The sequence below is a fragment of the Benincasa hispida genome, chromosome 6 (assembly GCF_027475165.1).
Source record: "Benincasa hispida cultivar pf3 chromosome 6, pf3_genome.v1.1, whole genome shotgun sequence".
Taxonomy (NCBI): Eukaryota; Viridiplantae; Streptophyta; class Magnoliopsida; order Cucurbitales; family Cucurbitaceae; genus Benincasa; species Benincasa hispida.
In genome coordinates this window covers 30,885,615-30,900,280 of record NC_143483.1, presented here as the reverse complement: position 1 = coordinate 30,900,280, position 14,666 = coordinate 30,885,615, and the positions used below count along the sequence as shown (strand labels likewise).

General features: G+C 35.7%; 1 protein-coding gene and 1 pseudogene across 2 annotated transcripts in view; one reads left to right on the top strand and one right to left on the bottom strand.

Annotated features, from left to right (window-relative positions):
• Positions 1-2,352, bottom strand: part of LOC150035590 (uncharacterized) — a 64,003-nt pseudogene extending 61,651 nt beyond the window's left edge.
• A 2,626-nt stretch (positions 2,353-4,978) lies between these two features.
• Positions 4,979-14,666, top strand: part of LOC120079428 (endoribonuclease) — a 36,090-nt gene continuing 26,402 nt past the window's right edge. Inside the window, exons 1-6 of one of the 2 annotated variants that reach the window (XM_039033600.2) lie at positions 4,979-5,139; positions 5,888-6,101; positions 6,276-6,347; positions 6,818-6,897; positions 7,611-7,836; positions 7,924-7,956. In XM_039033600.2, the coding sequence (XP_038889528.1) occupies positions 6,024-6,101; positions 6,276-6,347; positions 6,818-6,897; positions 7,611-7,836; positions 7,924-7,956 (489 nt within the window). In that variant the 5' untranslated portion in view covers positions 4,979-5,139; positions 5,888-6,023. The remainder of the gene's footprint in view (positions 5,140-5,887; positions 6,102-6,275; positions 6,348-6,817; positions 6,898-7,610; positions 7,837-7,923; positions 7,957-14,666) is intronic. The other variant, XM_039033601.2, reaches the window with a different exon arrangement.

Here is a 14,666-nt window from a genome sequence, read left to right as displayed (position 1 = left end):
AGGTTTTCTCCTTTTCTCCTTGGTTCTTGGTTCTTGGTTGTTTGATGGAAAGTTTAGGTCCTTTTAGGAAAATCTATGGGACCCACTTGGTGACCAATGATTTGACATTGCTGTAGGATAATGCTGGTTCAAAGGATGCAGAAATCTCTTCATTTGCAGCTTAATGGTTTTTCTTCAATGCTAGAGGATTAATGTTATAGCATAAACAAGTTGTAGACTATTTGTGATTTGAAAAATTTATGCACTTATGTTGCCTAAGTGGTTTGACATGTCTAGAAGAAAAGTTGACACCTCAGTGCAATGATGATCAATTTGTCGGTTCATAGCATGCAGACAATGTTGCAATTTCGAGTTTTAGCAATACTACAAAATCAGTTTTTCCTTTAAGTCTTTTCAGCAAGTGGATGATGTGACCTCATATCTTAGTCAACTGCTCAGGTGGTGTGCCAAGATAAGGTGGGCCCTTATGTCGATTCAAAGTATGAAAACACTACCATGCTATAGCTTAGAATTCAGGTAGTGTTGCAGCATCATTTTCAGCAAATTTTATTCTTGCAACATTTTTTGTGTACTTACAACATACTTTTGATTAACACTTTGCATTTCTTTTCTTACTCATTTCTAATAAGATTTAAATGTTTATTTATCTCAAAACATGCTATCGGACCAATAAAGATTTATAATTTAAGGGTATAAAATAGTTTACTTTCGTAAGCTATCAATATATAAGATTAATGTATGTATCGTTTATTTGATTGATGAATGTTTGTTCTATATATATAAATATGATTGTTGGACCAAAATACAAGAACAATTATAGGTAAAAATGTGAAGATTGAAGCAAAAATTTAATCACAGAAAAATGAGGATGACCTAAACGGCTATGCCAAACATCCACATTACCAATAGAAGAACAAGGAAATTTTGAAACAACACTCAACGCTCTTGGTTGGGTAATATTAGTATCAATAGAACATTTATCATATTCATGAATTGGTGCAATACTAAATTGGTAAAGACCTTCATAGAGTGTCCCTTGGAGTAGCACATAACTAGTAACTTGATCCTTCACATAACAAAAATTTGAGTGAAATTCAAAAAAACACATGATTATCAAGGAAAAATTGAGATACACTTATTAAGTTTTTTGGTTATAGATGGAATATGAGGGAATTTTTTTAGAACAAGACATTTAATAGGATTTGAAGAAGAAAGAGTATAGATCCATAATGAAGTATAGACAAACTTGAACCATTTACTGCATACACTTAACTTCCCTCTATACTCAAATCCAGTAGATAGATTATTGAAGTTATTTGTCAAGTGGCATGTTGCACCAAAATCAGGATACCAGTTGCTGTCAATATTTAGGTCATGGGATGCAACCATAGCAACCATCTGTGGAATTCCAGATGAATTAACAGATTGAAGAAAATTAGGGGAGGAAAAACCTAGAGGTTGTTGATTGTTGTAAGACGGAACATAATGAACAAAACATTTCGAAGTTGTATATCCAAACTTCGTACAAATTTGAAACTATGGTTCATTCCTGTTCCAATTGTTCGATCGTCTTCCTCTATTTCCATGACCTCCTCATTGTCCTCATTGGTTCTGATTAAACAGATAGGAATTATTCTACTTAGATGAATTATCCTTTTTTTTCTCGGAGACATTAGAAGCCTGATTTATAGAAGGTAAAGTGTTATTTGGGCTAACAATTTTACTTTCTGTTCGTGATTCTTAGGTAAGTAACAAATATGAAACATCTTGAATAGTGAGGGAGTAAATATGTGCTAATATAATATAGACCATAGATTCATATTTAGATCTTAAGCTAGAGAGAATCTGTAAAATATGATCATCTTTAGAAACAAGCTTATCCATTGATGCTAATGGATCAATACATTGCTGATTTTTCATAAAATACTCCTTCAACGACATCTATCCCTTCTTCATATTTTGAAGTTTATTTTTGAACTGAATGGATTGAACAAGATTTCTCGCCAAGTAAATTTCTAGCAGTGTAGACCAAATCTCTTTGGTCAATTTGTAGTTAATCATCTGATTTAATATTTCTTTGGATATAGAGCCAAGAAGCTAAGAAGAAATTAAACAATCTTGCAACTTCCATTTTTTATATTCAGGATTTATTGTTTTTTTTTTTTGCGAAGGAGGAAGATGAAGTAGTTGAAGTCCTAGTAATGGAGATCATAAATTTGGGGGTGGATCTTCCTCAAGAAATTTCTCTAAATCATATCCTTATAGGGCAGATGAGATCTAAAACTTTCACAACAAAATATTGTCATCATTAAGTTTGATAATAGATATTTTAATACTCGAATTGAAACCCATAGATGAAGAGGTTGTTGGGGTTGATGCCCTAAATTTCATGGTTTTGTAATTTGTAATTGTATTGCACAATATTTTATTTATCTAATAATGTATGAGGTAATTTTATTCAATATCTAGTTGCATTAACTCACAGAAACCAATAAACTAAGATCTAGAGTTATCTTCTATAACCTAAATATGTATGTGGAGACATACAGGTGGATCATGTTTAAGTGGTAACCTAAATAATTTGTAGTGGATGGATAAGACTGGGTACCTTATCCTGGTGATATTATAAATATAACCTACTTTGTAGTTGTTACAATAGTTGTAAAGTGCTACAAATAATTTGATCCTGATCATTTATGTTGAGACATGTGAGCAAGGGTATTTTATACAAGGAGTTTGTATAAGATCGGACCACAAAATGAACAGTCTCTCTATATAACACTGTTGCTAGAAGAGACTTACATTTCATCAGGATGACCATAGGTGACTCGACCTGAATCCTGAGTGAGTTATGAACTCTTGCCTATGAAGGTGGTCCTTTGATTTGTATGGGTGAGAGTGACCAGTTTCACCGACTCAATATGCCTACCAATTTAGGGATTCATCTAATTGGGGAGTTAAGAACACTACACAATAAGAAATTCACTCATTCCCTACTGTTAGGATAAGTAGAGAATTGATTTTCTTAAGGGCTGATTTCGGGGCTTGAACAATGTGACACTACATTTTCTCCTGGGCCGAGAGGGGTTCGGTTATAGTTGGATTATAACTTATTGTTCATTAGAGGGACCAGTGGTACTTAAAGGAGTTAGATGTAACTACATGGGCAAAACATTAGCTTTGGCCCAGCTGTACTTACGAGTAATTTGTGAGGGGTCAACACACTGTTGATTGGTTATATCCAATGGATATAGAAATTTATTGATTTAATTAATTAATCAAGTACCATTGGAGCTTTAATCTATAGGTTCATAAGGTCCCCTCATTAGCTCAATTGGAATTAAAGATAATCGAATTAATTTTGATCAATTTGAATTGTTCAAATTAATAAAGGAAATTAATTATATAAAATGTAATTAATATAAAATTATTTATATGAGATATTATAATGCAAAGTTTTATGAGAGAAAATGAATATTTGAATATGGTTCAAATATTAAAATTAATATAAATTTGATCCATATTAAATACTATAGATTAAGTGAGAGTATTAAACTATAGGTTATATTATATGTGATATAATATAAACTATAGGTTATGTGTTATATTAGATATAACATATGATCTTTAATAATATACACATACATATACATATACACATGACATATACACATATACATACACATACATATATATATATGTACATATGTATATATATATGTATATGTCTATGTCTATGTCTATGTAATTAATTAATTAATTAATTCACTAAAGAAAATCAAATTTATTAAATTAAATAATTTAGTCATTAGGAAAGGGAGTTATTTGATAACTTTTTTCCTCCCCTATTATTCTCTCATCAACTAACATATGGAAGTGGGAAGGATTGAATCTTTCATCTTTCCCTTGCATTCTAGTATAACTAGGTGTACATTGCTCTTTCAAATTGTAGAATTTTATCCCTTACAAGTTAATCTTGAAGCCCACAAAACTCTCATTGATTCTCTACCCTTTGAGAATACTGAGGTTGTCGTATGGTTGTGTTCGAGAATTGGAGATTTGTTGCTGCGTTTTTCTGGTTGTTCGAGAGTTTGGAGGGAATTCGAAGAGTTCGTCACTTCGAGGAACGTGAAGAGTTTCAGTCTTTAAAGCTGAGTGATCTTCCAATCTCCTCTTCCTCTTCATTTTCTATGTGGTGACATGCTAAATTATATCAAATGTTTATGTTTCCGTTCTTTATTGATTATATGTTCTGTAAAATAATTTTGGGATATCGATCATTTTCGCACAAAGTGTCATCCACTCTTTTAGAGGTATCTTCAATTCCTTCTGCCATAGAGAATCAATCGAAAAAAATCACCAAACTCAATTTTTAGTGGAAGAGTGGAACATGAAGAATCAAAGAGTTTCTTTATCGTTGGACATAGGACTTTATTACCAACTCAAAATAACAAAGATAAAATGATAGAGAGAAAATGGACAGTAGTTATATCCTTTACTTTGTTATTTATGGTGGGAAGATGAGAGGCCATTAATAAAATCCCTGAGAAAAAACTCTTGCAAAAAGAGTAACAATACACACTGGATTTCATCTTAAGCTTTAACAGAATGGGGGGAGTTTTAGAAGGGGAATCTCAGAGAAAATTTACATGAAATGATACCCTTATAAATTGGGCATTGGGCTTTTACAAAGAAAATAAAAAATATATTAATGGGTTGTTCTAACATTTGTTGTATACACTTCTTTTTGCTATATTTATAGATTTTACTATATTTATAATTCTTTAAAAATGATACTCTATACTTAATTAATATTTCTAATAGCGCTACTCAATACATTTATCCTACCCTAGTAATGAATTATTAATGGCTCTTAATTTAGAACGAAGAAGGAAGGAAGTCAAACCTAAGGTTGACGTTTGATTACGTGTATATGTGTGAGTATAAAAAAAAATAAAAAATAAAAAAATAAAACTCTAGTTATAGCCTTCGGCTCTTCACCTTCAACCTTAATCACGCAGGATTCAGTCACCACACCGCCTCACAACAGCCGCCGGTAACCATTCCTCCGACTGGTTGCTCGTCCAACTTCGTCGTCCGCCGCCTACGTTCGCACCGCCGTAGATAGCAGCGCCGGCGGTAAGGCCTTCCGTCTCTCTCTCTCTCACCAATCTGCAGTTTGAATGCTACCCTTTGCCTTATGATTTTGCTACCCTTTGCCTTTTGATTTCTTGTATATGTCTGTTGATTGATGCTTTGATCATCTATATTTCTCTTTGATTTCTGCTGAAAGTTGCCTCGTTTTTGCTCTCCAAATCTTCCAAAGCACCTCCCCACCCAATTTTCCAGCATATCTATTATTTTTTATGTATCTGGAACCAGTCGAAGTAATCTGTTTCATACCAATTTTCCCCTTAGAAACAAAAAGTCACTGGTATTGTAACTGAAATAGTCTAGCCAAATACCTCCAGGACAAATGGCGGGCTGTTTCCTTCTTGCAAAGCGCACACCACATATCAATGGATACCTTTTTTGCAAGTTATCCTTAGAAATGGAGGCTCCTTTATCCAATTCTGTATTAATTCCTAGCTTGTGGAGTTGTTTTGATTGACAGTACAACTTCAACCACATTTATGTTTGTAGATTATAATTGGGAAGGAAACATTGAGTATTTTCTTGAAAATTGAAGCTCTTTCGCTTACATTAACTAATCACCCATTATAATTTGAATTTACTGGATACTACACCAGTTTGTGTGTTTCTTACTGCACTTAACATAAATTAAATAGTGGAAGGCTTAAATGGGAGATGAAGGTTCTATAAGTTATGGGTATAGGTATGGAATAGTCTTGTTTAATTCATTTATTTTATCTGACTTTGAATACAGATTTTCTTTTTGGGTGCAAAAACCCCTAAAAGAGCCGTTGAAGGGGAAACAAATTTTCCTTCATCTCACCCGTGCCAGGACCTCCCTAAAACCCCAACAAACAAACAGAGAAATTTCTTTCAGTCAGCGATTGGAGATGAAGGTGGTGGCATTGGTGAGCGGTGGCAAAGACAGTTGCTTTGCGATGATGAAGTCTATTCAATATGGCCATGAGGTTTTGTTTTCTTTTTCGATTTCTCCTCTTTTAAGACATCTTCTTTTGTCTGGTTTATGAGATCATTGTTTATTGGCTGTTATGTTTACTTCTTTTTTCAATTTATGTTTATTGATTTTTTATTGCTTGTAAACTAATGCCGCTGCTTGGTTGTGTGTTCTATGTTTGACCTAGATTGTAGCATTAGCTAATTTGATGCCTGCCGATGATTCTGTGGATGAGCTTGATAGTTACATGTATCAAACTGTAAGTGTTTCTGCCCTCTCCTTATGCAAAATATTATGGACACGTTCACTTAAAATTTTGAAGTAAATGGTTTTTGACAATCAGCAATCATTGTTCTTAACCAGGAAAGTGGTTATTTATGTTTGAACTTTTCAACTCTCAACCACAGCCCTGTCGAACATGCTAAAATGTTCTCTGTGCAAAAAGAGATGCGATTATTTTTGTTGGAATTGGAAATAATTAGTAAGAGGCATTTTAAGTTAGGAAAATGTGCAATTTGGATAATTGGTATAAGTTTAAAAAGTAACTAGTAACCATAATTAGTTACCTCACTCCTTTGAGTTGAGCCTCGAATTACCTCACTCCTTTTGGGTTTATGCAAAATTAGTTACCTCACTCCTTTGGGTTTGTATGCATATTTTCATTTGAACAGTAATTGAGGACTTGTAATCTATGATTGCTAATTTGGGTTATTAACTATAAATCTTCAGGTTGGACATCAAATTATTGTTAGCTACGCAGAATGCATGGGAATTCCATTATTTAGAAGGCGGATTCAAGGATCCACAAGGCAAGCCTATTAAAAAAAGAAATTCTTTGGTAAAGAATAAGTTTGGTGCATGCATATGTTTTTTGGAATAAGAAACGTCTCACTTTTCATTAAGAAGTTGGGAAAAAGCATTGACAATTATATTTTGTGCAAATGTCTCTTTGGAGGATCTTGTTGGTCCATGGTGGAGGAAGTGTTATTTCACCCCCTTTTTTTATCTAAGGGAAGTTATTGGACAAGGAGTTACCTTTATTTATTTAATAATATTATTATTGCAATTTAAGACCATTTTGCTTGAGAGAATTTGGAGTGTTTTTAGAGAGTGGATACTTTGAGAGTGGTTTGGGCCTTGGTTATGTTAGGTTTAATGCCTTAATTTGGGTTTTGGTAACTTAGGAGTTAGGATTTTAATGCTTTTCCTTTGTCTGAAACCCTTTTTGTAATTGCTTGTTGTTTTTTTTTATTCCCTCTGAATCTCTTTGCTCTGGGCTTCCCTTCTGTGTATTGCATTTTATTACTTCTATTTAATTGTATAAAAGCTGGTTTTCCATTGAAGTTCTGCACTCTTAGTTTTTTATTTTTGTTATTTTCACCCTTTGGGAGTTTGTATCATGGAGCATAATTGTTACTTTTCAAGTTTCATTAATAAAAAAAATTTGTATTTTGTCAAAGAAAAGATATATGCATTAGGTTCCCCTTCTTTCTTATGGTTATTATTTTGTGGATTATTCTAGGCATGAGAAGCTTAACTATAGAATAACTCCAGGTGATGAAGTGGAAGATATGTATATATTGTTAAATGAAGTGAAGAGGCAATTACCTAGTGTCACTGCAGTATGCTCTGGTGCCATTGCATCAGATTATCAAAGACTGCGGGTAGAGAGTGTTTGTTCAAGGCTAGGACTTGTTTCTTTAGCATATTTGTGGAAACAGGATCAATCTTTGCTTCTGCACGAAATGGTATGTAACATCTATATAAGCTATTAAATGGACTTGCAGCATTTGAATTCTACTCATTGAAGTCTTCCCCCTCTTCTTTTGAACTAGATAAACAATGGAATTTTGGCCATAACGGTGAAGGTATAATATAATTAATTCTCTCTTCCTCTCTTGTTGTTTTGCATTAAATTGTACATGCATGCTCTGTCTAACTAGTCATAAAAATATTTTTTATCATTAACCTATTTTGTGCTATGAACAGATGTGGTTGAAAACTAAATTCATTTTGTAATGATAGTGCATGCTTTAGTTGCTTATCTTCTTTTAACATGGACGATGTTCGAGAGCAGTATTCTATTCTAGAAGTTTGAATTATCTTTTTTCTTTAATCCTTTTTATCACTTAAAATCTAAAGTAAGTAGGGCTAGGCATCCATTTTCGGATGCCCAGAATTTAATTCCTGAGCCAGTAGTTAAACATTTTCTCTCCCCTGCCTACCTGACTATCCAAGTTCTTTTTTGAGGTTATATGGGAACTGTCGATATTTGTATAGGGACATTGAAAAGATTACAAGATGGAGAAGAGAGTTGAGAGCTCTCCTCAAAACTAAATAGTGGTGGGTAACTAAATAGTTTTGCCAAGAAGAATCCATTTGCCTGTAAATTTAGCGTCAACTTCCTTTTTGAAATTAATTAGCACTTTATCTTAAAAAAAGGATTGATTGATACCTCTATCGTGAACCTTTTCTCAATAGCTTTTTTAATCTCGCCCCAAGAATGCTCTCCCTTCTCTCATCTCTCCTTTCTTCTCTCATCTCTCCTCTCTCCTCTCTCCTATCCTTTCTCAACACATTGTCTGGCCAACTAATCTGATGCTCGGAGTGATGGCTCGACATCTTCTTCCTCCCCCGACATCCATCACTAAAGATGGGAAACCTTTACCATTGAAGTATCTCATGGCATCAAGATGACCAAAGCTTCTAGGGGCAAATTCTTTACTCTCTCTCTTTAAGAAGAAATCTCTCATATGGCTACACAACACTTTCGCTTTGTTGGTTGAAGTGCCACTGAACCAAAAATTCTTCATCAAGTCTAGACTGATGGAGTATGATCTTTGGGTGGAAAAAATCTCTGATAGGAAAGGCCATTTTGCTGAGATCATCAAGCTTGGGGTGAATAGAGGGTTAAATAAAATTATCCTTCCAGGGGGCAACAAGAAAGTTGGGTGGAATGGCTTCCTCTCTCTTCTTAATGCACCAACTAAACAGTCCACCATCAAGCAAAAACCCAACTTGGTGTCATCATCTACCTCCTACAAAGATTCTCTCCATGTTCTACTGAAGACTAGTGATCAACTACAAATCCCCCTCACACAACAACCTTCTTCTTCACCATCCAAATCGAATGAACTTGCAGCATTCTACCCAGAAAAATCTCATCACCATTCAACAAAACTTAAATGACAATTGGTTTGAAATATTTAGAGCTTTGCAAAGGGAAGTGTCGGATTTTGGTTCCATTAGCCCACTACAAGCCAACAAGGCCATCTTGGCGGTCGAAAATAGGGAGCAAGGGTTAATATTAAGCAAAATCCGTGATTGGTATAAGGTTGGATCCTTCATGGTGAAATTCGAGCCATGGAGCATTGAAGCCTTTTACAAAAATCAAACGCTGTCTTTTTATGGAGGTTGGATTAAGATTAGAAATCTCTCCGTTGATAGATGGTCCCATGAATCTTTCAAATTTATTGGTGACAGTTGTGGAAGTTTTTTTTCCTTTGGGAAAAGGAAACAAAAAAACTTTTCATTGATATAATGAAAAAAAGTCTTAACCCTCAGATTACAAGGAGACATAATAATGCAAAAAGGCGAGATAAGAGGATCAGTAGGCGCACCCACCATCTCAACTAGGTTGACACCACCCTAACGCCCTCATCATGTCCCAAAAATTACAAGATGAAGATCGTTAATGTTTAACATAAAGAGAAAATAATACAACTTAATAAGCTCTTAAAAACCAAGAAATAAAGTAGCATCTAATCTAGTGAAGTAAAAGCTCTCCAATTGAGATAAATGTCTTGCACCGAGAAGCTTAAGAATACCTTGGAAAGTGATAAAGGGTCATTTTGGGAAAAACATCCATTTGTTAAATTGACTTTAATAATCATGAATTAATTTTAGTCTAGGTGTGATCCAACCTTCCCCTTTGGGTCTATTTAAGGGGGCCTAGGTTTAGTTAGTTAACTAGGTAGTTAGGTGTGAACAAACCCTTATCCCTTAGGTCTATTTAAGAGAAACTGGTTTCCATTTCTCATTCACAATTAATAAAATTTCTCTCCAAGATTTGCTTCAAGATTCTTGCTTTCATCAATTGGTATCAGAGCACCTTGTGAAAGGGACTTGATGGGCTCCAAAACCCCCAAAAACAATGACTCCAACCCCAATGATGCAGAAACATCTTCTTCACCCCAAGCTGCTGATCATCGACTGTCAGCAGTAGAAAATTCAATCGACAATATCAACACCACTATCTTGGGTATGCAGTAGGCCATTGAACTCCTCACGACTGAAATTGGAAAAGAGGTTGATCATGTCAATCAAGAAAATCAAGAAAATAGAGGAGCTCGTGACCAACAAACAAGAGAACAACAAGGACTACAAATTGGCTCCCAATCGAGATTTAACAAGGATTCATTCAAGAGAGGCTCTACTCGGGACACCACTAGGTAATTCGGCTCAAATTCCAGCTCCCGATCGAGATTTAACAAGAATTCATTCAAGAGAGGCTCTACTTGGGACACCACTAGGTAATTCGGCTTAAATTCCAGATTTAAACCAATTTTTTCCTAACCTCCGGCCGATTCATCAAGGACCTCTACACCCTATTATGGGTTCTAAAACTAATTCATCTAAGGATGAGGAAACCCTTCCTCCGTTAGCTACTCAGCAACATAGCCACCTACTTCCTTGACCTCCATATCGAGGTTATTTCCAAGAACATCAAGAACCACCTCAAGAAGGCGATTACAACAGAAATTTCTACCAAGAACAATATCAAGATCCTCACAACTACCCACAATTTCATGGAAATCAATATTGAGACAAGAAACTGACTACAAGATGAAGATTGATCTACCTACTTACAATGGTAGAATGAATATAGAGCTCTTTCTTGATTGGGTAAAGAGCGTTGAGAACTTCTTTGATTATAATTAGTATTGGAGACAAGAAACCGACTACAAGATGAAGATTGATCTACCCACTTACAATGATAGAATGAATATAGAGCTCTTTCTTGATTGGGTAAAGAGCGTTGAGAACTTCTTTGATTATGTAGGAGCTCCGGATGATAAAAAGGTGAAATTGATAAGCCTTAAATTGAAGAATGGGGCATCTGCTTGGAGGGATCAAATCCAATTTAACAAAAAGTTGTACGGCAAGGCCCCAATTCGAAGCTGGCCCAAAATGCTTTGATTAATGAAGAAAAGATTCTTACCTGTTCACCATGAAAGATTGCTTTACAATCAATTTCAACATTGTAAGCAAGGTATTTGCAATGTGGAAGACTACACGGAGGAGTTTCATGACTTAGTGCAAGAAATAATTTGGTTGAGAACGAGAATCAACAACTTGCTCAATACATTGATGGTCTTTGAATTGAAATCAAGGAGGAACTCCATTTACATCCCATTTCTTATTTATCTGAGGCTTTGTTCGTTGCATCCACCATAGAGGAAGATAAAATGCAGAAACAAAAACGGTGGTCCTCTAGAAGGAACACTTGGGACAAGGCTTCAACTTTAGGGAAAAGACAACCACAAGACACTCGGATGCTAATCCTCCTACCTCTGAACCAAGGGATCTTGGTGTAACCAAACTCGAGCAAGATAGTAAAGGGAGTACCAACTCTAATACTTCTAAAAATTTGAATCCTTACAATAGACCTAACCTTGGCAAATGTTTTAGGTGTGGTCAATAAGATCATCTCTCCAACGATTGTCCTCAACGTAGGAATTTGACAATTCAAGAAGACCAAGTCCGGCCAAGAGGATGAAGAGTAGGAGGATGATCTCCAATTAACTCAATCGGATGAAGGGGATCAACTTTCATGTGTGATACAGTGTACTTTACTTACCCTCTTTAGATTCTTATGCTCAGAGACATGCACTTTTTCGAACAAAGAGAACTATTAATGGTAAAGTATGCACAGTCATCGTGGATGGAGGCAATAGTGGAAATCTAGTGTATAAAAAGTTGGTTCAGGCTCTAAAACTTAAAGTTGATATTCATCCCAACCCATATAAGGTGAGTTGGATTAAAAAAGGGCGGAGAAGTCCTAGTAAACCAATTTTGCACGGTCCCTTTATCACAAGGATCAAATAATTTGTGATGTCCTAGACATGGATGCTTGCCATGTTCTGTTAGGTAGACCGTGGCAATATGACAACCAAATGATTCATAAAGGAAGTGATAATACATTTGAATTTGATTGGATGGGGAAGCGGATTCTCCTCCTACCACTCAATAGTAATATCTCAACCTTTTCAAGCTCACCTCAAACTAAGAAAAAGGGACACTTATTTACTATTCTTTCTAATAAAGAGGCCATTACACATGCCTCTGCCTTTTCTATGGCTTTTCTTATCAAGGAAAGTAATTCACCCATTCTGCCCATCCCCGTAGCCAGCAGGGTGCAGCAGCTTCTAGACAATTTTCCTACCCTTACGGCCCAACCAAAAGACCTACCACCACTTCGAGACATTCAATACAATATAGACAGCTTGTTAATAATTAGTTGGACAGATTGTTAGTTGTTTTATAACTGCTTGTAATGAACTTTTCCTATAAATATATATCACCTCCCCCCTTGGAGGGAGGGTTTTCATTTCCAATAAAATTTAGTCTTTGGTTTACACCAAATTGGTATCAGAGCGGCTCCAAGATTCCTGGCTAATGGTGGGAAGAAGCGTCCTCCACCCAAGAGAAGGAGACAACTCAGGAGAAGATTGGTATGAATTTTACCCATCAAGTACTGATTCTTTCAATCCTGCACCACATCTGATCATTGGCTCCTTGGTTTAGAGAACTTGGGCTATGCATTAAGGCGATCCCAACTCTTAAACAATTCAACCAACGATCAACCAAGAAAAAAAGGGGGCTGAGAGAGCTTTGAAATCTTGAAAGCTCCATCTCATATGTCAGAAAAGCTAAAGATTTGATTGGAGAAGGGCTATCATCAACATGAGTGCATATTGACTTCCACCTTTTTTGGTTTTTGGGCTTTCCGTCATGTGCTTCCTTGCTGCTTTGTTTTGGGGCCCCTGTTTTTTTTTTTTTGTATTTATCTTACCAATTTGGTTGTACATCTTCTCTTCATCTCATTTTCTTGTTACCTTTTTCGATTGTAATCTTTCCCTCTTGTTTGGGCATCTTTTAATATCTGGTGTTTTCTCCATATTGTACTCTTTTGATATTTCATTCATCAATGAAATGTTTCTTATCCCCAAAAAAAACTTGGCACAAGAATACCGAGCCATTAGTTTTGAAACAACCCGACAAGACTCAAGAAAGAACTTAGATAGTCACTAAACTCATTTTGAAGGGAGCTCTCAACTATTTAGTTTTGATGAGAGCTCTTCTCATTACCTTTATTCATAAAGCAACAAGCCTACTGCATACCTACAACTACAAACTCACTTTGAAGTGTTACATGACTCAAAAAAATACAAGGGTTGCAAGGTGGGTAATTACTCGAGATCTTGGGTAGCTACCTAAGTAATGGGGGGAGTTGGTAGTTGCCTGGAATATTGGTAGTTATCTAAACAGTGGCGAGTGAGTAGTTACTCCAAGTACTGGGTAATTATTGAGAACATAGGTAGTTACTCGAGGTAGTGGGTAGTTATCCAAGAAAATGGGTAGTTGCTCGAGGTAATGGGTAGTTATCCGGAATACTGGTAGTTACCTAGATAATGGTGAGTGCGAGTAGTTAGTTACCTGAAATGTTGGTAATTACTCAAAGCAGTGGGTAATTATCGAGAACATAAGTAGTTACTTGAGGTAATGCTAAAGAACATGGGTAGTTGCTTGAGGTAATGGGTAGTTACCAGAATGCGGAGAAGGGGTTTCTAGATTTTTAGGGATGTGGTGGTTGGTAATATAAGTCCAACCCCACTTACCCACTTTCTCCACTAACCTCTCGATCTAGCTCTCTCCCTACACCTATAAAAGGATTAGCTTGTGGCTTGTTCAAGGCAATCCTTGCTACGTGCGTAATCCTTGCATTCTTGTAACACTTCAAAGTGAGTTTGTAGTGTAGTTGTGCAGTAAACTTTGCTTTATGAATAAAGGTAACTAGAAGATATTGCCACCATCTCTTGACGTTCTCTCTCTTTCCTTACTTGTGTATCAAGTGTGGGCAAGTAAGTGATAGTTGGTATTAGTGAAATGGTGTTCTGAGCATGACAATTTGGGCATTAAAGAATGCTCTCCTTAGGCTGCATGGGCTTGAAGTGAAAAATTTTCCATCGAGTTTAGCCTCGTGACACTAGGCGATAGATACAAAAAAAATCCTTGCGTTTAAGGTACCATAAAAAGGAAGTAAGTTGTACATAATTACAAAAACTATCAAGAGAATTAGACATATCTTCAAACGTTCTTCTATTTTTTTTCCAATCCCCATTTTGCTAACAAAGCCATATTCCTATTGTTCAACACTCCCAGTCCAAGGCCCCATCAACTTGAGCCTTTGAAGCAAGACTCCACCTAACTAGATGATTAATTTTACTTCCCTTGAACGCATCATTCTTTCCAACTTGGCACTAGCCACTATCAGATGTAGGCATAAGGAACACAA